This window comes from Agelaius tricolor, unplaced genomic scaffold (assembly GCF_023055355.1).
Source record: "Agelaius tricolor isolate 1412-34295 unplaced genomic scaffold, bAgeTri1.0.p SCAF_11, whole genome shotgun sequence".
In the NCBI taxonomy this organism is placed as follows: domain Eukaryota; kingdom Metazoa; phylum Chordata; class Aves; order Passeriformes; family Icteridae; genus Agelaius; species Agelaius tricolor.
Window position 1 is genome coordinate 19,219,016 of NW_027269271.1, and position 24,251 is coordinate 19,243,266.

General features: G+C 40.2%; 2 protein-coding genes across 20 annotated transcripts in view; one reads left to right on the plus strand and one right to left on the minus strand.

The window, feature by feature from the left end:
- FUBP1 (far upstream element binding protein 1) overlaps positions 1-10,519 on the plus strand; it is a 33,662-nt gene extending 23,143 nt beyond the window's left edge. For all 4 annotated transcript variants that reach the window (XR_011680619.1, XR_011680623.1, XR_011680624.1 and 1 more), the window contains one exon: positions 9,582-10,519. Coding sequence is in view for 1 of the 4 variants with exons in the window: in XM_071436464.1 (XP_071292565.1) it covers positions 9,582-9,599 (18 nt within the window). In the remaining 3 variants the exon portion in view is untranslated. The remainder of the gene's footprint in view (positions 1-9,581) is intronic.
- On the minus strand, positions 495-23,512 carry NEXN (nexilin F-actin binding protein). 16 transcript variants are annotated; one of them, XM_071436453.1, is made up of 14 exons: positions 23,327-23,512; positions 16,014-16,091; positions 14,759-14,950; positions 14,539-14,620; positions 14,308-14,456; positions 12,899-12,940; positions 11,577-11,762; positions 11,324-11,497; positions 8,867-9,052; positions 4,793-4,993; positions 3,280-3,501; positions 2,017-2,202; positions 1,082-1,439; positions 495-979 (listed from the first exon to the last, which is right to left on the minus strand). In XM_071436453.1, exons 2-14 carry the CDS (start codon positions 16,038-16,040, stop codon positions 966-968), a joined length of 2,019 nt encoding a protein of 672 aa, XP_071292554.1. In that variant the 5' UTR covers positions 16,041-16,091; positions 23,327-23,512; the 3' UTR covers positions 495-965. The 16 variants fall into 16 exon arrangements, with proteins under 16 accessions (XP_071292554.1, XP_071292552.1, XP_071292553.1 ...); XM_071436451.1 differs by having other exon boundaries at positions 16,014-16,095; XM_071436452.1 differs by lacking the exon at positions 23,327-23,512 and adding an exon at positions 23,194-23,310 and having other exon boundaries at positions 16,014-16,095.
- Positions 23,513-24,251: the final 739 nt, after the last annotated feature.

The window sequence follows — 24,251 nt, forward strand, 5'->3', positions numbered from 1 at the left end:
TTTAATGAGGCCAGAGAGTGACTTGCAGCAGGTAACTGTAGAAAGAAAGCAGATTCAGCCACAGTATTATACACGAGTACTTTAAATGTGACTTCTTTTGTAAAGTTACTTCTCCCAAAGCTTCATCTCTGTGGTTCAGATGGGTGTTAGCAGAGTAACATCAGTGTTGATGTCAGGAGGTCTTAGAAAAAAGTAGTACAGTAGCCTTCAGAAAAGTGTTTATAGATGTGGCAATAAACTTACTGCATTAAGATTGAGAAAATAGGCACTTTGTGAAAATATTCTCATAGATGTCACCACCGGTTTTGGTGTCATTCAACCAATGAAAAAAATCATGAGTTTTACAAGCAAGTGTTGGTACTTTGAAGACTACTATAAACCTAAAGGAGATGGTTTTTATTTGAGATTATCAGCTTCATAGGTTAATCAGAGCAGAACATTTTCAATGCAAGCCCATTTTAAAACGAAAGAAGTTAAGCTGCTTCAAGCAATGGTGAGCGGTTACGTCATCTTTTATTCTTTAAAAATAGTACACTTGGGTTTTTCAAAATCATCAGTAAGTATTTCCTTTGCCAGTTCAGTGCCTCTGGGATAAGGTAAAAGAGCTTAAATATTCAGTGCTCATGCAGGGTACACCAACAGATTTACACTACTACACAAGTTCCAGATCGTGTATTCAGCTTTATTCTTTTACACAAGAGTTGGTCTTCAAATGCTGGAGCACTGTGATAATTCAGCTTTTTCCTTCAGTTGATCTTTCATACATTGATTCCTTTTAGTTTCAGCCTTTGGTACTAGTTTTTGCATTGAGTAGGGAATTCTCACAATTTGAAGGGTATATTCTTATCTGATGCAGGAATGACAAATTAATGCACATCCTTGCTTTCTTTAGTTGGCCCCATCAGAGAAAGAGATGATGCAGTAAGAAAGTTGAGGGGAAGAAAGATTCCAGCTAAAGTAGAGCATTAGTAGTCATCAGCTAGAAAACAGAAAGAGGGTTAAGAGAGAGAGGAAGTTAGATTTTCATAACAGGAAAGATAATAAGACAGAGATACAAGCAAATTAAAATGCTAGCTCTTACTTTCAATGGTGAGAATACAGGTGCTAGCAGCTGAGCCTCTATTGTTGACTGCTTTACACATATATTCCCCTTCATCTTCTGGGAAGGTTTCTGGCAAGTAAAGGCAGTAGGTTTCTCCTCTTTCAATATATTGATAGTCCTCAGAGTCCTGCAACATTTCCCCTTCAAACCACCATGTAACTTCAGGTTTTGGTTCTCCAGTGATTTTAACTGTGAATCTGACTGGCTCGCCATCAACAACTGATGTGTTTTTCAGAGACTTCTTGAACCAGGGAGCTCCAGATCGAGCTTGATCCTCATCTTCACAAGTAGAACCATTAATAATGCTTCCCTCTTCTTCTTCTTCCTCTTCCCTTTTCTGTTTTAAAATAAGTTGAATTTAAAGTAGCAATAGCACTCTGACTGATAGTGACACATGTTTGATTACAAGTTACTGTGTTTCTGAGAAGAGGAAATTCCACATCTGTCCTCAATACATAACAATGCACCCAATCTGGGTATGCCACAGGCAGTAAAATGCATTTTAATGAGGCTGGAATGTTGGTGTAAAATACAGGCAGGAATGTCAATTCCATTTTCAGACTATTCAGAGGATGTCACATACTCTGACACAGGGTGTCAGCCGTGTCTCACGCTCTTCTGCAAGTGTTCAGGTTGGATGGAGCTTTGAGCAGCCTGATCTCGTGGGAGGTGTCCCTGCCTACATCAGGGGAGTCAGAACTAGATGAGTTTAAGGCCCCTTCAACCCAAACCATTCTTTGATTCCATGGAGAATATGTGCAAACACCAAAAGCAATTTTATATTATTTCAGCAATTCCTAGCACCTGCTAAAAGAAGCAGAACTTTCCTTTTGTATCTGGTAGTGTTGCCTACAGTGGTAATTAGAAGCTAAGTTAAATGACACAACTGGAGAATATTATTTTGCAATTTATACCTTTTGTAATGCTGCATCGATTTCTTTCTGTTCGAACTGCATGCGTAGTAATTTCTGTTCCTCAATCCTCCTCTGCTCCTCTTCTTCTCTGGCTCTTGCCATTTGCTCAAAACGAGCCTTCATGTTGACTTTGTGAGTAAATGGAGCCTCAGATTTCATGGCTGGTCTCACATCTACGTCGTCATCCTTGGGAAATGATAATTAAAAACAGGGCTTAACTATTATTTATTGCCACAGACATATATATGTTAGGAAAACTAGTTTTGTGTTCCCAGAGTTTTTTTTTAACTGAGCAGAGCCACACAGAGACCTGTTTTTTTTCAGAAGTTTGTTTGTATGTAGGGTGAGTTTTGTAATAGTTCATCCAAGGATAGGACAAGATTTTTGCAAAAGTAATTTCAAAAATTCTATGAAAAAATATTGCTGAAGTTTTATTCATATAGAAGTTGAGCACTTCTTGGCAATTGTAAATCCTCAGTGACTGGATTATTTTGCCATGATGTTGGATTGGGTTTAACACTGAAACAGTTGACCGTAAGAAAACAATGAGTGTCAGTCATTAAATTAAAAGCTCACAAATAGGACAGACTTTGAGCTGATGCTGAAGTGACTCCTGTGGAGAAGACCCAGAATGAAGTTCAGATCAGGCTTAGTACTGTTAAGGGTTTTACATTTCATCACAAAAGCTCACACTGAGCGTATGGATTACAGACCACTTTGTCACTGCTAGCTCCATTTCTTGGGGTTTCCCCTCTGAAAAACTGAAGGTTCTGGTCTGAAATACAGATAAATAGGAACCCTCTTCTGCTGTACCCTGAGGAGTGAGTGTACATCAGAGAGACTTGATCTTCAAATGGTATTGTCTGGATTGGGTAATTGAGTTTTTTATTCCATTCATGTAGTGGAGAATGAATTAAGAGTTCAGAAGGAGAAGCAGTTCCAAGTGATGATTAATAGGTAATTCTCAGGTATGGATGTTTTAAGCCCTCAGACTGGCAGGTTTCAGGTTAAAATGCTGAGTTGTAGGGCTTTGAGCAGAAAAGCAGAACTCTGCTTGACCAAATCACTGATAATAAATTGGTGCTGTCTCTTTAAGGGATGCTGAGGTGTGATATCCTTAAGCATCCAAAGGAGGGAACAGGAAAGAAGGGAAAACATAATTTTGGAAACAGCAAAATTTTATCAAAGCAGCAGCATTTTCCACTGCTGGATCATTAGTGTGCTGGTTAAGTAGATCATTAACATACACAGAATGCAACTTACCTCTTGAAATTTTTCAGCTTCCCTTTCTCTGATCTCTTTATCCATGGCTCTTCTCTTTGCTCGCTCTTCTTCAATCTTCTTCTGTATTTCTTCTTGAGACAGTTGTCCTATTTTTTCAAACTTGCTTTTTAAGTTCTTTGCCTGGATAGAACCGCTTCTTTTTAGCTTTATCAATTCTTCATATTCTTTGCTTAGCTCGAAAGTTTCAGACTCTTCCTCCAGCTGTTCAGAAATGACAGAATGTGTAAGATGGAAAGTGCCCTCATTATTTTTACTACCTATTCTCCCTCCAGATGGTATAATTCAATACATTACAGTTCTGTTAGTTATTTGAAATTTCCCCTATAATTTTTTTTCTTTGCTATCTCATGATGAATGCATTTGTATCATATCTCAACTAGATACAGATTTTAAAATACTTTGCTTGAATATGCCATTTGTTCAAGGGTTGCTGTCAATAAACTGCCCTTCTTGGATTCAGAAAACCACACACAGACCAATACAAAAAACTTGCCTGGAGTACAAAATTCACCGCTACTTGCTTGCAATATGATATGAAGTAATCCCCTAAACCACAGCTGTTTTGTTAAAAATAAAGTACTGCCTTTTTTATCTTTTCCTAATTCAGTGAAAAAGTAAATGACATTTCAAGATGTCGTGGCTGGAAAAGAAAGGGCAGTTGTGGATCCTGTAGCCAAACCATGTGGGAAGCTGTAATTACTGATCTTTTTCTCCCTCTTTTTATGACCTCTGATTGTAAAGATGTACATGCATTTTAGCTGGGTGTCTCTGTCTCTTCCTGCTTCCCCAGGATTAGTTGAGAACATCACAAGCCTTTACTATTTGCTCGAGCTTTACAACAAAAATAATAGAACAATAAATTAATGTTGTTCTCTAACATTCAAAAGGGAATAATAAAAGAATTGCCACCCACAGCCACACTGAAGTGTAAAGTTCATCAATGTGATGTTTTAAACATTTAGGATGTAAAGCAGATTTTGTGTGTGATTTTTAAAATCAACTATGCCAGTCTTCAAACCCTTGAAACACCAATTAGAAAAAAATTGAGCCCACTGTATTCTCATTAGGTAGCACAGTATCTCTCTAAGGAAAAGCAAGAATATTGCCCTGTCTCTTACTTCTGTTTTTGTATTGTCTTTTGGGAACCAGATATTTATGTTCTCCCAAGATCGTAAATATTATCTAATCATTTTAGTAATTGTCCAGAATTTTCAGAAATTATTGCAAAACCAAACTACAAATTCATAACTGTACTTGCTTCTAAGGTGGGAGTGGATAAACATATTTTCCTGATAAATTACTGACAAAAAATGTCATTACATAAAATGTTTTACAAATAAGGTTTTCTATTTTTCTTTCACATAATATTGAATGCATTAACTTAAAACTTCTTTCAAAGGAGTTTTTCTTTCCAGTCTTAAACTATTAGTAACAAAGTGATAAATTTTATTTTTACTTAGAGCACACTTAATATATAGCTTGATGTACAAACCTCTCCCATTTCTTGTCTCAGCTGTTGAAATTCTTGCCTTTCCATTTCCAACTTTTGCCTACGCTCTTCTTCTGTGCGCCTCTTTTCCTCCTCCATTTTTTGTTTCAGCAACTCTTCAAAATTAATTTCCAGTTTACCAGGTACAAGAGATTCTTGAGAAAAGGTTTTAAACATTTCTGGTGATTCATCATCCAGCACCTGCTGGAAATTCAGAGCATTAATTATATCTGTGATGAAATCACAGCATTGTTCAGACACTTCTGGTACATAAAGACAAGTGACTATTTGTCACATCTGCCCCAGCACAGACAGGTGCACTGTGCCAGTGTGGCCATTCCTCTGATGCTGTGGGAGGGAGTGCTTTGGGGCTTGGTATTTAACTTCAGTTACAACACTAAACTTTTATAATGAAGATTAGGTGGTTTTTTAAAATGCAGTATTTTCCCTCTGTAGGGGAGGATGTCCTCTAAATGCACCTTTAGGACCTAAACCAATTAATTCTTGTTTACTTCAGACAAAGTGTTTGTATTTAAATGTCATTGCTCTTAATACTGAAGTACATTTATCTGTGAGCTTTCTCTTAAGCAATCTGAATTATATTTGTGTTCTAAAGCAGTATTAGTACTCCCAGTAAGGATAAAGGAACAGAACATGCAGAAGAAGCTCTTCTTTTTGCACAAATTGTTTAAGTTAAGCTATGTGGCTAGTTTATTGATTTATACACCCACTAGCAGGGGTTTCCTCCTCTCCCTGTCCCTGAATGGCTTCAGAGCAGGGTTATCCTGGTTGGCATTGGGAGCAGCTGCCTATCTTTTAGACTAATCTGTAAGATAGTAGGGCCTGGGAAAGGCAGCTTTCATTATGTCCAAAGCAGCAAGTGCAAGAACTAATATTTATCAGTCTGAATTTGCTGAAATACTAAAATACGAATCTGAATACTACAAAAGCAGCCAGTAGTGACAGTGTGTTATACAGGAGTTTTAATGGAAGTTTATGAATAAGAATATATGTGTATGTAACTATATAAACTTACTAACAGAGATTGTCTCAACAGGAATGTTCTGTGGGTAAAGGTGAGGTGAGGTCAGGCACTGGTCAGGTACTGAACTGGGGGGTGATGTGGCTTTTGGCACTGAAAAGCCTTGTGGCAAACATGGGAGAGCTCAATGTGCCCTAAGTTGTAGGCATTTCCAACAGCAGTAATCAGTCAAATGATAGCAATAATTAAAGGAGCAATATTTCCTTTTGAGAAAGTGTTCTGACTATAAAGGGACAGAGAATAGGCATTTCTGTTAGAGCCTCTGGCACTACTTGTATTTATTGCTGCTTACTGCCACTGTAACCCACACCTTTTTCTGCTGTTGGTGTTATCTTGGTTCATACCACACTCTTGGCCTACTTTGCCCATATCATCTCTTTATTTGCCACAGCTCTTTCAGTAGTTTTTTAGCCCAATCCCACTCAAATTCTCCTATTCACTACAGATTTTACTCAGCTTTTCCCTCTAAGCTCACAACTGGACTTCAGCACCACCATTCCTTCCATTCTTCATTTGTTTTGTGTGATATGAGCATAATTGTTGAAATTGTATTAGAGAGAAGTGAAGTCAAAAACCAAAGCTGTGAACTCCTCCCTACAGTGAAAACTATGCCTCACAGTTTTTAGAGGCTACCCATAACTAAATTAGCAAAGCAACATGAAATTCTCTTGCTGGTGGTGCATTAGTTCATAAGCTCATGACTTCAGGAAGATACCAAACCTAAGTGACCACAAGAAGCATCAATTCAGAATTTGCCCTAAAGAATTCAAAAGCTGTGCATGCACTAGCAGCTGTCTCTGTATTGCTAAGTTATGAAAAGACAGCCACCTTATCCCTGGTTAAAAACCACAAAGATTTAGCTGAGCTGTGTGATGTGGTTAGTTCAGTAAATATTTTAGCCATATTTTGTGAAATTAGGCCACACTTCTTTTTTTCTGCTCAGTGGAAATGGTTGGTAGTGATGAACATTCCTGTAACAGTCATGGTTTGCAGCACAGTCAACAGGATTTTTTTTTTTTGTATTGTTTTGGGGGCTTTTTGTGCTAAGACAGGGTTTTTTTGCAGTCTCTACGAGAAAAAGATTGATGGGGGGGAAAGACAACTGCTTCAGTGCAGAAGTGATCACACTGATGCTGGGGAGCATGGAAATAGCACAAGGAAATGTGAAAGAGGGAGATCCAAAAGGAGGTGGCATTTGTGTTTTCCAGCCACAATACTGCCATTGCTACACCTTCCAAAAGAAAATTGAAATGAATGAACATTAAAAAGTTCCTGGAATAACAACTTAATGTTCATTTTTACTGCCTTTGAAAGGGAGGACTATTATATTTTTAAACATTTTAGGACAATCTTCACTGCTGTTACATTTTGTAGCAGTGGGAAATAAGGAAAACAGAGGATTATATTCTGTTAATAGTAGAAAATGTAGTATTCATATTCAGGATGCTACTTAACAAAGAACTTTCAAGTGCATAAATGCTAAAAATATATTTCAGGGTTTTTTTAGTTCCAGACCACCTTCACTGTCTGCAAGTAGAGCAGTCACAGCCACTCTGCTGCATCTCATGGATTACACCCTGTTTATCAGTGAGGCTTTTCTTGCCTGGACACTTGGGTTTAGGTTCTTGCTACACTGAGGCCAAAAAAAGAGTTTCTCAAGAAAGCAGGAAAAAACAGAAGCAGCACATGCTTTCTGTGCTTCCTTTAGTTCTCTACTGCCTTTTCATAAAAAGTCTCCAGTAGCATTCTTTTGTTGGATTGAGGGTATTTTTAAGTGGCTTTAGGTTTTGTTTTCTGTCTTTGGAGATACAGACAGACACTATTTTTCAGTATAGTATCAAATATAAATTCACATTGTAGCTTCTCTAGGTAGTCTTTCAGCACAAGTCTTTGGCCCAATTTCCAGGCAGAGGGAGCCCTGCTGGCAGTATCAGTACTCATACAAAGTTTTCATTTCTCTCCCAAGTATTGCTTTGAGTGATTAAGAAAATGTTACTGGGCACACAGTTGGCCTTTCCCAGTTCAGCCACAGAGGATGTAGGAAGATGCTACCAGATGCCTGGGTTATTCCACAGTTCTAGCCTGGCAGGTCCTGCCCTCCCTTTTTGAAATAAACACTACTTCATTCTAGTTTATATTTTTGTAATTTAATGCTGTATTTCCTGATATCCACCAATAAGTAACTGGCTTATACCCAAAAGCCTGCAGAATCTTGAAATGGTTGGACTAAGTATGAGGACCACAGTTAAAAGCTCTGTGGCCACTTTTTTTTTTTTTAATATAAATAGTAGCCAACCTCTGAAATCAGGCATCTTTCTATGCTTTCAGGTAGTGTCAGTCAGTCCTAAGCCCCTGAAAATTTCTCTCCAGTTTAATCCTAACTCAAATTTTAGAAGTCCTTGCATAGGACAGAAATCTGTGTTTGTCAAGGGAAGATAGTATTACAAAGTATTCTAGTGGTAAACACCACAAGTTATTGTTGTTTTTCCCTGAACAAGCATTAAAAACATCAAGTAGCAGAGCTCAACCTTTTAATTTTTTCTCCCTGAAGAGCCACAGATGGCTGGAAGATACATACTTGCAGTGAGCATTTTTCTATTATGTCATTAATTAGTAGTGCTTTTAGTAGTAAAAGGTAGGGGAATGTAGAGGTAGGGGAATAAACTTGGAGCTGTAAAAGAAATTGCTCTTCCCAAAAAAAACCCAAAACAATTAACCCTCCTTGTGGAAACATTTTGCTTCCCAAGTATGTTGCATCTAGTGTAATAATACCCACTGGATATGATACCTGGTTTGGACTAAATTATCTGAAATCCTCTCTAGGCTGGCTGTGTGGAGGGATTGTTCTCTGATGACTTTTGGTAAATGAACCTGAGTAGTTTACCCCATTACCTTATAATAAATAGTAAGGTGAACTAATTAATGAAGGAGTTGAAGCATGTATTCCTGACTTTATTTAAAAGTTTTTCCCAGAGTTTCTTTCCAGATTGGGATTTAGGTAAAAATTAAATTCTGTGCTAAACAAAATACCATACCATGTTCTTCCTTGCTTCAGCAAATGCTCTTTTCTCCTCCTCTATGCGTCGTCGTGCATCCTCTTCTGCTTTCCTCTTTTCCTCTTCTCTCCTCTGTCTTTCTATCTCCTCAAAACTGAGTCTGAGTTTACCAGGGCGGAATTCTTTAACAGCATTTTCAGATTCTTCATCACCATCTTCATTTATCTTAAGAGAATAGGGAGAGGAAAACGTAAAAAGCACTTACCCAAGCAAGAAAAAATATTCTTTATTGCAAATAAATACTCCATTCCTTTCTGATCTTTTATAAGTACTGTTTTCTCTTTGGGGGAAAAAAATGCATCAAGACTTAGGTTCCTGTGAGAATCATTTTAATCTTTGTTCTAGCCAGGGGAGCAAGAAAATAAATTTTCAGTATCCTACACATAGCTTTTATAATTTTTAAAACTGTGTTGAGTGTGTAATTCAAAGAACAGTGTGTTACCAGGAAGAGGCTGAACAGTTAAGTACATACTTTATGGTCTCATTGTTGGATCATTTACTGTAAATCACTCTCTATTCTCTTTATTTACATCATTTTTGTAGATGTTTATATCATCAAGTCTTTTTGTTTGTATAGAAATTGCTTTCATCCGTGCACCACCTAAAGAAATGCTGTACAGTCTTATAGCAAAACTGAATCAGTTAGCATTTTGCTATTATCCCAGACTGAGATTTTTGTTTCTTTTATTTTTAGACATTTAATCATCACTGAAGAAAAGGAATTGAGATACTCTGATCTCCTCGCTATAGTTCTCTCCAGTGAACTCTGACGTGCTAAGAGAAGCCTGTGGTTTGCAAGCTGCAATCAAGAGCCCCTTTCAGAGGACATCCCAGAGAACTTTATCTGTTCATGGAGGAAGTGACTGGGAGCTGTCAGAGCACTGATAATCCAGATCTCTATACTGTAAGCAGCCCTGGGACTGCTATATGGGATAGCCCATTAAGGGAATTAGAGAAATCTTTGTTTGAAATTTGTAAGGGAAAAAAAATTGAAGAATTTAAGGAAATTAACTGCTGAATTCTTAAGAAAAAGATTTACTTCAAATTTTGACAACCACTGGTCAGCAGCTTCATGTTAAAAAATTTATTTTGATGTGGAGAATTTGTAAATTATTTCATATTACGTGATAAATAAATGCATAAGCATAAGGAAGGGAGATGTGAACTAATCTTCAGTTAGAACACCTAAGTGACTTCATGGAGTTCACTCTCCTTCAGTTTCTTCACTCTTCTCCTTCACTAGAATCCCTTGCCCCAAACATAAAACAAACCTTCTTGTTATTGACATAAAAGCAAGGTTTTTGGTGTGAAACAACAGCAGTTTACTGGAGGTGGAGATGAAACAGTAAACTACAGTTTGGGTATCTGCCTAAACTAGAACTCTCTCAATATGGACCAGTTGGGAATTTGTGTGTTTCAGCTTTCTAGAAGTTCTGTGTTGTTGGTTTTGTTTAAGTTTGTTTCTGTAGAATATAAATGTCCTGAATGTTTTGGAAATATAATCGAAATAGTGATCTAGAGCTGTTTTTCTAAAATTGTTCATGCATAATTATACTCTGTTAAAGCTAGCAAATTCCTATAAATAATATTTTCCAAGTTTTTATGGAAGATTAAAATCTCATTTCTTGTTAATCTTGTTTGTATGTGAATTTTGTATGCGAATTAAGAAAGTCATAGTGATCATGACTATACAGGGGAAATGGAGCATGGAAAAACAAGCTAAGCTAAACTATCTGGTTAGCTTAGGTTAATACTAAGTGTGTGATTCCTGCAGTATGATTAAAGAACAAACTATATAGTGAGCTCTGTTTATAGCTGATCTAACTCTGACTTATGATAAAGAACACATATGGAGGCAGTTTTCCATGTAATACAAAACAGGATCTGAGGGCTGCATTTCTGAGAATTTGGGGCACTCCCTCTAGTAATCTATAGTTTGGGGTTTTTTATGTTAGTACATAAAAAAGAGCTGATCTGTCTTTTTTTTTTGCCTTTCTTCGTAAGAGGAGAGCTGTAATTGATGTATATTTCTATCACATTTACAAATAAATAGGGGGATAAGAAACAGCATTCTGTTACTAGGGAATGTTTACATCAAAAACCAATTACTGAACCATCTGCAGCACTACTTCAGAGAAAACAGCCACTCATCTTCTTGAAGGCTTACAGCTTAAGATACTACAAAGCATAGATAAAAAATCTACTAAGTTGCTGGCAAAATCAAAACACTGTTATTTTTTGGTTTACTAAAAGAATGTCTAAAGCATTATGCCAGTGTGGTTACTGAGTTAGAGCAAAGCTCAAAAATGTCTTTTAAAAACTCATTTCCAGTCTCTTAACAGCTTGAAATAGAGATAAGGAATAAGAAAAGAGAAGAATCACATACAGGAAGGAATGTGCAAATTGTGTACCAGCATGAACAAAACATGTGCTCACCATTCTCTGCCTGGCTTCCTCAAAGGCACGTTTCTCCTCTTCCAGGCGCTGCCTCGCTTCTTCCTCAGCTTGCCGCCTTTGGTTCTCCTGCCTTTGTCTTTCCAGTTCTTCAAATGTGACTTTAAGCTTACCAGGAGACAGAGGATCTTGAGCTTCACTGTTTTCATTTTCACCCTGTGTAAGAAAAATGAAACAGTTGTATCTGAAGCCAATAAATATCTATTATGTAGGTATTTTTGGATGACTGCTTTACCTGGACTAATGAAAGGCACTTGGGTTCCTTAAGGAGTTGGTTTTGTTCCTCATCTTTTAGTGCCATTTCTTCATCCCGTGTCTTTCTTTGCTCTGCTCTCTCCTTTCCTGTATTCTCTGAGATTATTTTCATCTTCCTGGTGCTTTTTACAGGCACTACTGTAACTAGCAGTGAATCATCCCCTTCCTGTCCAAAAAGATATTTATTACATTTTCATGAAACTTGACTTCTAGGTAGCCTCATTTCTTAATGAACCTGCTGTTTAATGTGCGTGCACCAAAGCTTCCAAAAGATTTACTTGTAGTGAATATTACCCACAAGAATAAAGTCAATAGTTTTCTTCTAATATCTAAAGAATATAAAGAACTGAATTATATTTTAAACATAACGACTGGCAAACTCCTTAATTTCTTTATGGATTTTCATTAACTGTTTGCCATAAAAACTCAAGGTTTGGGACAGAACAGGTGTAATTTTGAATACACAACAATTGTAACCACACTCTACTTCCAGTTTTATATTTATTATGTAAATTATAATAAACTGCAGCTGGAATAAGCCAATAGCTCAACACAGAAATATGTAATTTGTAATTTCTAATACGTAATTTGTCAGGTACAGTAATTGTTTCTTGAAGGATGTTGCTGCTTCAACTCTCTATTTACAACTTATTTGCCAAAATATAATTTACCCATATTTTTCCCTCCTGCCAAATAAGTTAAAACTGATGAATTTGCAGGTTTAGTTTTTTCTTTCCAAAACTGTAGTAGGAGTGTGATTTTCTTGTGTTAGTGAAAGACAATAGGACCTGTGGGCCCAGTTTTTGAAATGAAACATTTATTTGCAAGATAAATCAAAACCCATATGGTATATTAGTAAGCAAATAACAAAGTTAACTGAGTGAGGTGTTCAAACATCTGTATATTGTCAGAATCCCCCTTTAATTTCAAGTTTAAGGCAAAGAGCTTTTAAGATAATTCTTTGCAAAGCCAGAGGACTTAAAAGAATCCTTAATATATATATATATATTAGGAAAAGAATTCCTCACATATATAAAATAATTCTGGTGGCTTTGAATATTTACATTTTAGATGTTCTTAACTAACCACAAAGTATTCATAGTGCAGGCTCTTTTTCAGACTTCATTATATTGACTTCAAGTAAAGATATAGTTCCATATACGTTAAAAATTTGTGAACTCCTTGGTTGAACTTTAGTTAGGTATTTCTGTGCTGTTTTCTAAGTTTTCCCAACCCAAATTACAATAATAAAACAAAGTGAATAAAAATGTAGGTGAACATTCTTTTAAAAAATCTGATTACCTCAGCTGCTGATTCAGTTCCCGTATTGTTAAAGTCATCAATCTATTAAATGAGAATTTCATATGATTACATTAATTTGGCTCTTTGCCTTAGAGTTGCAAACATAGAACTGGAAATTCTTTTTGTATCAGTGATATGTATGTAGCACATAAATTCACAGAGGTGGTAAGGCCAGAGGCTCTGCTGGAATACTTCAGATAGGTCAGCTTTTCAAGGAAGAGGCAACAAGACATAAAACATCCCACACAAAGTCTGCTAAAGCATTCTCAACACTGCTGAACCAAGAACAGTACTTGAGATGTCCAGTCTTCATTTAAACATTCCAGAATTGTGGAAAAAAAAAAAATTAAAAAAAACCCAAAGCAAAGTCAATGATCATTTCTGATTCAAGTGACATTGTCTTCCCCTCAGTTCCTGAAAAAAGCCTAATGCTGAGCTTGCTTCCTATGCTGTGCCGATGCTATGGCCTAAAACTGACACACATTTTATAAAATTCTACATGTAAGTACTTCTGCCTTGCAGGGTAGATTAAATATGTGCTAGATACTATGCAAATTAAATGTACAATTTTAACCATGTTAGAAGTTCTAGTAGAAAAGACTATCCAAAAACTAACTTCTCCTATAGCACTGCTTTTTATTTCTTACAACAAATTCAAACCTAAATGAAGTACTACTATCATTTGGTTAAATAGAAATTTGCATATGTTTTTAGTCTATCATTTAAATGCTTACTCTCACTGCAGTATTTGCAGCACTGAAGAAAACTTGCAAAAGGAATTAAGTTTGATATCCTACAAAAGACAGAATTTGCTTTATTGGCATCAATAAAAGTTGGAGTCTGTTCATATGTTATATATATATATATATATATATATATATATATATATATATATGCAATGATGATTCAGAAAATGGCAAGTGAATAAAACATGACCTGGATCTTCATGATTTATTATTTTTACTGCATTAGTGTTGTCTCATTGTTACCTGCCACTGGCGTTTTCTTACTACTTCTTGCTTACCTTAGTTCATGTATCACTGAGCTCTATCCACTAACTTACAAAGAAAGGTTGTCTAAAGTATGAGTTTATAAAATACAAGAAACATTTTCAAATTAGTTTAGTAAACTTATATGCATATGACACCAAAATTTGTGCATGGTTTTTAACAGGTTTATGCCTGCCCAGTTTCATCTGCAACTCAACTCTGGAGCTTACAAGAAAATTTTTACTGTAAAGAAATGAAGACTGTTTGAACATTATATCTCACTTCCACCCCACTGAGCATCTCCCATGTAAATCTCTACTATGAGAAATCTTAAGATCAAATCTTTCTGATCAATACAAAACATTTTTAGTGTTTGTTGTTTACAATTACATCCTGACTGTTGTGATCAGATAAACATACCTCCTGTGCCTTTTTTGCCAATTCTCTTTGAATTTTTCTTTTCTCAATCATATCTTGTTCAATTCTGCGCTTTCTTTCTTCTTCTGTTCTTTTTCTTTCTTCTTCTTGCCTTTGCTTCTCCATTTCTGCAAACTTGCCTTTAACAGTTCCTGTGGACATGAAATGCACAGCTCAGCAGTTCCATCTAACACCCAGGGAATTCTGTGGCCTTTAAAGCCAGGCCTCTCTTACCTATGAGCTTTGGAACATAACCCTTTTCTGTTTTAGTTAGTTTGGTGTCATCCTCTTCATCAGATCCAAGCAGTTCTTTCATCTAGTTGATGAAACACAGAAAGTAAAGTGTCTTTATAACTTAAATGAAATCCCAGTAGTATTGTCTTCAAATAATGTGAATAGATTTTTAGATATAATATTAAATATTATAACACAAAATATTAGCAAAGACAATAACCTCCTGCTTTCTCCTGTTCCATTCTCTCTCTCTAACATATTGTTCTTTTCTTCTTTGCTTTTCATCTCTAGATCTCCTTTGATTTCTTTCTTCCCTTGCTTTCTGCATAGCTTCAAATTTATCCTTTACATCACCCTTGTGAAGCTTGGGCACATAGGACTTTTGGACGGGTTTAGATGAAGAAAGCAGAATCTTGGTGAAGATATAGAAGAAATGAAGATAAGAAAAAGAAAGGTGAAACAGATGGACAGAAATATTCTGATAGATTGGATTAGAAAGAATGTAAGAACATAAAACAGAAGTGCAATTGAGATTATGAACTTTGTGCCATGAGCCATCAGTTAAGCATCATTATATTTGTTCATAAATAGTCATAAATAATAAAATATCCAAAACAAGATTCAGCATTATATTAAACTATTAAATAAGGTACAGATTTTTATTGTTGCTTTCAATCTTAAGCAGTCACCAAAGAGACTCTCTACCCCCAACATTTAAAAGAGATAAAAAGACATAGATACATAATGCAATACATGTGAGAGTTTTTCTGCAACACTTCAACGGCCATCTATAGTTTTTAAATAAACAGTAGTACTTCTTAATTTAAAATTTGCAATATGCTTATTTTCAATATCTAGAAAAAAAACAGGAGCCCAGAGATTTTATGTTACAAAGTGCAAAGATCACTGGACCACCAGGGCTCTGATGCTGATACAGCAAATGGACACTTCTTTGCCAATGGTTACTCTGTGGGTGTCCAAACACCAAAGGTTCCCACTTTCAGAACTACTGTGAACTTTTGTCTTTCTACAGTGATGACAACAGGAATGTTCTCAATAAAGTAATACTGAGAAAACTGTCTAAAAACATGCTTTGTTTCATATTTTCCCTGTCACACCAGAAGTTTTTGTTCCTGCTACTCAGTAAGTCTGTGGAGAAGAGGAAATACTTGAAGTAGCCTAGTATATTTACATTCTAGCATCAGATGTAAATGTTACCCAGAATTTCGCCACCAACATTTAAACCTTTTCAATATTTCACCCTCCTCCTTCATGTTTTTCTAATAAGAACATAATTCACAGATTCCATCAAATCTTAAGCTATTTAACAAATCCCCTTTCATTGTCTAAAAATAATGGCAATACCAGCAGACTTTCAGTATAATTGTCTTTTACAATTATTTGTAATTATTACTTTTGCAAGCATCAGTTGTAAATTATTACATTGCCTTGATTACTTTAAAATTGGTACATACCTCAGTTTTCTGTGCAATGTCATTCATGGTTACTGTATTGTGCTCTGCACCTGGTATGTTTAAGATGGCTTTCAGTTTCTACCTAAAAGAAACAGTTGTAGTTACATTCCTTTCTTTTCCTTTTAAATCATGCTTTAACCATCTTCCTGTAAATAAGTTTGCATCGGCTGAAATTGATGGATCACAATTTCACTTGGTCCGCTGGGGCTTTTGCAGACATGAATAGGCTCTAAGTATGCCACAGTAATTAAAAGAACAAGCTAATGATTCACTATTCATGCTCATAACTCCTCCATATAGTCCTAGATATTGGGTTCTAATTTCCATTTAACAAAAAGCAGAACTCGGAGCCAAGCCCTGGCTGCCGGTGCTGCTCGCTGCCAAGCTGCTGCTCCCGGTGCTCGTCCGCAGCTCCGGGTCCCGCCCGGCCCGAGCCGTGAGCGGGGCTGCGGCCGCCGAGGAGAGATGGGCTGGGGCAGCCCCCGCTGCATCTCCGGCCCTTCGCCCAGCACACGGGCACCAGTCCTGCTGTCCCTCCTCCCAGGGCTGTTCTCCAGGGAAAAGTGGTGCCAGTAACGATGAAATGGGAAAGGTAAGCCACGTACAGATAAAGCATTTGTATAATTCAGCTGTGTTCCGGAAATTACATAGCATTTTTCAGAAGAAAATTGTTAGAAATTTTAAAGTACACTGTATACTAGGGAGCTAACAGGAAGGCACTTTCACTTCTTTTTCTTTTCAGCTTCAGGTCTATCAGAGCTCGTGGGAGGAAGGAAATCATGATGTGACTCCAGTGCTACTGCTGTTGTATTGTATTGATCCTCTGAGTCCCAGGAAAGCCTAAACTCAGTGTGCCAAACATGGTGCAAATAAGGGGCTCAAAGATTTTAAGCAAAAATGCTGGAAAAGCAGCTTACTGCTGGGGGGAAGGGACTTCTCACTTGTGGTTTAGAGGAGCTGAAGTCAGGGATTTTCATGATATGGAAAGTTAAGCTCTAGTTTTTCAAATTGTCTAAGTGATAATTGCAAACAGATTATAAACACAGAAATATTTATGTACTTTTGAAAATAATTAATATTAAGAGTTGTTTCCATGTAAACTCTTCAAAAATATACCAACATCACCAGTGCTCACTGGCACAGCTGTAGCTACACGAAAGGAATGGGATTCTTAGAGATCTTGGGATGTTTTTCCCAATGAAAGCAGTCACAACATATGAAATAAGAGCATTTAGCTACCAACACGTGCCCTGATTATTTACAAATTCTAAACGCTTCAAATTTGCCTTCAATAGAGATGTTCTGGAGAACACTTTGGTGTTCCCTCTCAACCAGTTAGTAGGGAAAGTCACACCACCCCCAGCCCACTCCTTCATTTGTAGACTGATAGGATTCCAAGGTATTTTGGTTTCTCACTAGTGAACACATGGACATATAATCACTAGGTAGCAGTTCCTACTGAGATGGTTTCAGGTCAGCAACAGCATGTTAGAATTGTGTGGAGTCTAGAAAGGCAGATAATTGCATCAGCATTCTGTAGCCTCAGGGTCTCCATAGGCTTTAGCATCCACTTGTACACTGCAGGATTTGCACGTCTCTGTAAGCTTTAGCTGACTTCTATGCATGTAAGTAAATCCCCACTGTGATCAGTGTAACTTCACTTCAAATCTTTTAACTCCCTTGTTTCTCTAAGCAGGTCTTAGAGAAAGTTCTCTGTTCTCTTCTTTTGCTGCTCTGCTCATTTGATGGCTCCTTCCCCACTTGGGGCTGGCATCCTTTAGCCTTGTACTTAACACCCAGCAGCTGACTCAAAGCTTTACTGCAGGAAGCCATCAGAAAACAAAGGAATGTCATGAATTGGTGCAATCTTTGCACTGAAGTGACCTGGGACACAGAGACCTTTTACCCTTGACATGGGCCTGGAGCAGAGAACACTCCAAGATAATCTGTCACAAGAAATTCCATCTTACCTCAACACCTCAAGGTAAGGTTACCACAAATCGTGACCACAGTAATGCACCCCATGGATAGGGCTTCATCCTAAAGTCATCTGAAAAAGGACTATTCCAAAGTCATTTGTGCATTGTGAGACTATTCCAAAGTTTATTATGTGCAATTAATTGTAAGAAGATGATGTTCCTGAGTCAAGACTTTGTCTTGAACCCTTCTCATAGCTCCAATTACCTGAACCTCTTGACAGTGGGATAACAAATCTGAAATTTTCCTTAGAAGTGCGAATGTTGGAAGAAATCTTCTTTGCAAATTCCTGCTGTCTGAACTTCCAAAATAGTGCCAGTCCAACAGGTTGTGGGCCTTCAAGATGGCAGATATGTTTCTGCCATTTGGAATACTGCCATATCTGCTATTACTTTAGGCTACTTTCCAGTTCATTGGCATCACTAACTCTAATATGTTTGAAGGTTAGCCAGCTGGCTCTAAGGCATTTTGCCTCTGCAAGTCATCCTACCTCCACCTCTGATGCTAAAAGATATTGATATAAAGCACCAGCACACTGCTAAACATGATAGCACCCATGTGTGCACTCCCACCCCGCTCCATGGCCATTAAACCTTGAGCAGGATGAGCAGCTGGACTCTGCCTCAGGCACCCCTGAGGGCAGATGAGTCATTTCCAATAAAGACAACCAAAATATTGAAGAAAAAAAGAAGCACTCTTGATTTTTGGGTTGGGTCTGTGAGGCAGTGGCCACAGCTTCAGGAACAACCACTGCAGACAGAAGCTCCTTTGCATCTGCCTCAGGGAGCATCAGGAGAGGCTCATGGTCAATGAATTGGTGCTGAGAAAACCCAAGTGGCTGCATCAGGAATTCCTGACACCTACAAACTGTGGAAGAACAGTGCCCTCCTCACCTGCCAATAGCTTTGCAAAGTATGCAGTAATAGATTTTCCAACCCAAGAAACCTTGACCTACTAATTCCCTTTTGAGATGAACTAGTTATATTAAATCACCCATTTATATGTATATATTCTTGTTTTGTATTTTCCCAGAGTTCATCTAATAAAAGCAATTCTTATTTTTTGAGGCAACACAAGCCTGCCTGTTTAGTTGCTTACTTCACAAAATGTTTCTTCTATTACAAATCTGTCCAATCTTAATATTCAGTCTCACCTTTTCTTTCCCAAGATCAACATAGCTCAGCAGAAGATGTAAGAGCTCCTCATTGAAGCTTCCCACTCAAAAAAAAATCCCAGATGATAATTTTGAACATAACTGTGATCAAAAAACAAGTTCAGCTTGTTACCCTTTGCATCCCAAACTCATCACTCCAGCATTCACCTGAAATAGTGCAATTTTTTTTTTTCTCTCCACATTTTATCTTTCCTACAATTAAATGACATATATTTGATAAAGTTAGTCTGGTGTTAGGAGCTTTATACTGAAAGTACCAGACTGCAGGGTCCCTTTGAAGGGTCCTCTCCTCAAGAAAAATTTAACCTGCACCCAGTGATCAATGGTCCTAGCTCTGGAATTGGAAAAGAGAGAAAATGCCACTTAATTTGACTGGCTGTAATGCAGAGAGAGTGAAAAGTTCAAGTGAAAATTTAATACAAAAGCAATTACTACATAGGAAACCAGGCAACAGATCAGAAATGTTCTGTAAAATATAAATTGCTGCTTTCAAACATCTTACTCATTTACTGTAAATGGACAAGCAATCAGCTCTGATATGCCTTGACCTGTTATGATCATAGCACTTTTTAAACTTTTCATGCAGCCTCCCTAAAATCTTACTTTGGGCAAAAAAAGTCAAAAAAGAAAACCATTAAGGGGACACAGAAAGTTTGATGGCTCACAAGTCCCAAAATCTATCTCCTTAAATTTAATTAATTTCCATTTCTGAAAGCAGGTCATAGTCCTCAATTGATAAAAAAAAAAGTTGTGCAGCTTTAACCAGACTAAAAAATAAAAAACCTTCCTATAAATAATAAAATTCACTTTCTTTTAAAAAATTCTTGGTTTCAGGGGCATGATAAACATCTTCACATGAGACACAAAAAATACCATCATTTCCCTGAACCAAACAGCACTCTTTACAATAGGAGTATGAAGGCAGGACTTTAAAAAAAGGTCCAGTTCCTCTGTGATTTCTCCTTTCAAAGGGCCCCCTGCTCTCCTCCTGGGTACTGTGAGTTATAAATAAGCCCTTCATGGCACGGTCTAAGCTACGTTTACCATCTGTCTCCTCTTTGTGATCTACTTGCAGGGAAGTCTCCATTATATAAGAAAACCAAACTGTGAGAGTTGGAAACTCACTGCTTGCAGCCAAAGCACCAAGCAGAGACAAACACAGTCCACAGCCCTGGAATATTTAATAAAACATTAAACAGAACTGGACAGAGGGGGGGAAATGGTCATCATTTATGTCCTGCCTGTAACTGCTCTGGAATGACACTACCAGTTGTTGTACCAAATTACAGATACTGAAGTAGATACTAAAATTATCATGCACAGGGGAACATCCTGAGCTGGCATCAACCATCAGCTCCACTGCAGCCAGTAAGTTATGACAATTAATACCAGCTGTCTAAACTTCTCATTTTGTATAAATACAAAATGCAAAACTACTTCCACTCACTTGTATTTCCTTCATTAAGCCTTCATCATTAAAGACCAGAATGCTTACCAACAAGTGACCCAGATAATTTTACAATCTTTTCCTCAATCTTTGAGCTTATCACACTTTGACATTTATTGAGAGTCTTATTTTGTTGTAGAATACTCCTTGCAGATAGGGTGTTATTTATAAAAACATATGTATTATAAAGGATGCCTTTATACAGCTGTAAACACTCCTAAAGCAGCAGTGCCAATCAGCCCAGCTGTTAAAAAAATGTAATCACCCTTCTCTGTACAAAAGGTCTGTTGTTTCCTTACTCTATTCTGCTGTTATGGGGTACACAGGCTCAGAGCAAACTTAGTGGGGGTTCAGAGACTGCTCTGGTAGTGGGCAAGTCCTGCTGGGATCTTCTGGCCCACGATTTCATGTTCCATGGTATCTGCTGATCCTAATGGAAGTGGCAGTAAATTGTGAACTGAGGTCCCCAAGAGATAAACCAGGATATTTTGTCCCACGCCAGAGTTCCTCCATTCCCCGCTGTGCCCAGCAGCTGAAGATGAACCATGTGCTCTGTTGACTTCAATGACAGGACTTCAGAGACCAAGGAAACACCAGTGCTGGCGAGGTGCTATTGCAATTGGTATCTTCCCTGCTGACAGGACACAGCCTTTCTGCCTCTTGTCAGAAATGCTCTTGGCCAGCTCAGACTCAAGCAGGGGTGGTCACCCACAGTGGCCATGGCCTGAGCTCTGCCTCTGCCCTAAAGGAGAGGTCTCCAGGGCTTCCTAGAGCCACGCTGCTGCTTCCCCTGGAGCAGCCCTACCCTGCTGGTGGTGCCGATGCCTGTAAAAAGCTGCATCACGAGTACCACCTTCACCTGAGCAGGCACAGCTGCCCTCAGTGTGCAGCAAGGGTCGCTTCCATTGCCTCCCGCACTGCTCTCCCAGTGCCATGAGCTTTCCCACTGCCTCCCCACAGCCAGCTTGACCACGGCACTGGTTCTCCTTAAAGGAGTTTCAAAGCTGGATAACCACATCAATGCTTGCCTGGCTTCTTTCAGTGAGAAAACTACTCATCTAATACATTCCAAATGCAGTCAAAGTATTCCTTACTAATGTCTTAATTGATCTACCCAGCTCCTGTATTTCACCAGACTGTGCTTTCTGCATAGACCAGTCATATTCTCATACTTCTGCATGCTCCTTAATGATACAGTTGGCCCTCCTATAGGACTAATTATAATTCATAATTTCGTTTACTTGGACAATTTTCTAGGAGAGCTAATGTCTCTTAGGACCTGAGATCTAAGGTTAAGAGTACAGTGTTTTCTACCGTGCAACTATTTGCTGATTAACTCTTGAAATTCTAAGATGCTTCATTAAACATGTTTTTTTCAGTACTTATCAGCTTAAAAGAAGCCCTTATTTACCTAAAACAAACGTGATAATAACTAATTTGCAACCTGTCACAGAAGCCAGATATTTCTTCCAAGCCCCTCTGTTTTACAGCCATCACTTCAGAGTGAAGCAGAACCAATGGACGCATCCAGTATGCCCTCGCTGCTGACCACCACACCAACAAAACTCAACTCCGCGCCTAGAGACACGCAGCTTCCGAAAATCGGGGATTTCGGGGATTTTCAGCTAACTTTTATGAACCGCACATCACTCACCGCGGGTCCCTCACGGCAGGGCCGGACGGCCCTCCCGGGCTCCGCGTCCCCCGGGCCGCCTCACGGGGCCGGGCGGGCAGAGCCCCGCGCACGGCGGCGCCTTCGGTTAAACCGCTGCGGCCGCGCCCGCCCGGCCCCGCGCCCTCAGGGCCCCGCTCCCTCACGACTGCGGCCGCACCGCCCCCGGCGCTGCCCGGCCCGGGCCCTGCCCGCCGCGGCCGCGCTGCGAACGGGCGGCTGCCCCGCAGCCCTGCGGGCTGTGCTCGGACCGGCGGCCGGCGGAGCGGAGCGGCTCTCGGCGGCGAGAGGAGACGCCGCTCCCGCCGCCGCTCCGGCCGAGGGGCGCCGCGGGCATCCCCAGCCCCAGCCCCGCCGCCCGCCGGGGCAGCGGGGCCAGCTGAGGGGCGGCGGGGAAGGGAGCGGGGCGGGGGGGCCGGGCCTCGCTGTGCCCCGCGGCGGCGGAGCCGCTCTTACCTGTGCGCTGCCCGCGCTGCGGCTCGGGGCGCTCCGGCGGCGGGCGGGCTGCGCTGCCGAGCGCCCCTTGGCTGCGGCCGCCGCTCCGCCGCTGCAACTTTCCATAAAAGTCGCGACGCGCGCCCGGCGCCCGCATTCCAGGCGAGCCCCGCGCCGCGGCAGCTGGCCCGGCCCGGCCCGGCTCGTCCCCGGCCCTGCGGCTCGGCGCGCCGTGCCCGGCCCCTCGCTGGCCGTGCGGGGGGCGCAGCCAGCCAGCCCCCCTCCCGCAGGCAGGCAGCAGCACGGCCAACAGGCTAATTTTGGGCTGGAAGCAGCACCGAGCTATAAATAACCGGGGCGGCGAGGCTCAGCTGCGCGTCCCTGGCCGTGCCGGCCCTGCCGCAGGGCAGCGGGCGAGCGGCGGGCGGGGGCTCCGCGGGACGCACCGGGACCCACCGCCCGCACCGGCACCCACCTCCCGCCGCCCGCTTTCGCCCTGCCCGCCCTCGTCCCGAGCATCGCGGCTTCTCCCGGCTCGGTCCGGAGCCCCCCGGCCCGGTACCGGCGGGGCTGCGCTTGCCCGGCAGCCCCGCGTCAGCCCCACTCACCGCAGCCCCGGCCCCGCACGCAGGGAGCGCTCCGCTGCCCCGGCTCTGCCGGCCCGCGGGGTTTTATACCTACGGCGGTCCGGAGCCGGGTCGGTTAATGGCACATGGAGAGCGATCAACTAATAATAGTAATGTGACAGTTCGCTGATGGAGCGGGGAGGAATCTCCCCAGTGCCAGACTGCGAGAGGCAGAGCGCGGTGGCTCGAAGCAGCGCCTGTCGCTGGGAACTTTACAAAGCAGCGGCAGAAACGTGATTTTATTACATCTGAACACATTCCTTTTCCTGCTTGAAAATGACTTTTTTCCTACGTGTTCAGCTGCAAGGTTTCCAGTGTAGAACTTTCCTCTTCCTATCTCCCTTGTATTGTGTCTGCCGGACTTGAGCCCAACTTTCAGCTGGGTTATCAGCATTAGGACAATAAGCACATGACCCTAGGCTGTGCAGATCTGAACCATGGCCATCACAGCTCAGACACGAAAGGCGTTTGCCTTTTCAAGGACAGAGCAGGCGCTTTCCCCCAGTGCCACCCTCGTACTGAAGCACAGGAGCGGCGCCGGGGCTCCTGACTGCCAGGGACCCACCCGCTGTCAGCAGATGAACACATAAACACGCAACACAAAACAAATCTGGGCAGATCAAAGCACGGGCACATGGCCCTTCCACAGCAGTAGGGGTTAAACTCTTTATGTCCTCCATTTCATTATTCATATTACTCCATAAAGGAGGTCTTAATCCACAACTGGAACTCAGTACGGTAGTTTGGCTTGGAAATAAGCCTGAAAAAATTGATCTCCTAAAACCAAATGAGACAACAGCTTGGCTGTTACAATGTAATAGCTGTATACAATGAAACTGGACAGCCCAAAGCCTGCTCCCATACAATATTTTTTTAATTTATATAATAAATTTTGTAATAGTTGTTC

Bases quoted from the DNA above. Each gene is read 5' to 3' on its own strand.
- NEXN (XM_071436445.1), bottom strand. From the start codon at position 22,844: ATGGAAAGTTGCAGCGGCGGAGCGGCGGCCGCAGCCAAGGGGCGCTCG. The intron at 14,951-16,013 runs GTATGTACCAAT...ATCTTCACCAAG, and splicing joins ACATTGCACAGAAAACTGAG to ATTCTGCTTTCTTCATCTAA. The intron at 14,457-14,538 runs GTAAGAGAGGCC...TCATGTCCACAG, and splicing joins TTATGTTCCAAAGCTCATAG to GAACTGTTAAAGGCAAGTTT.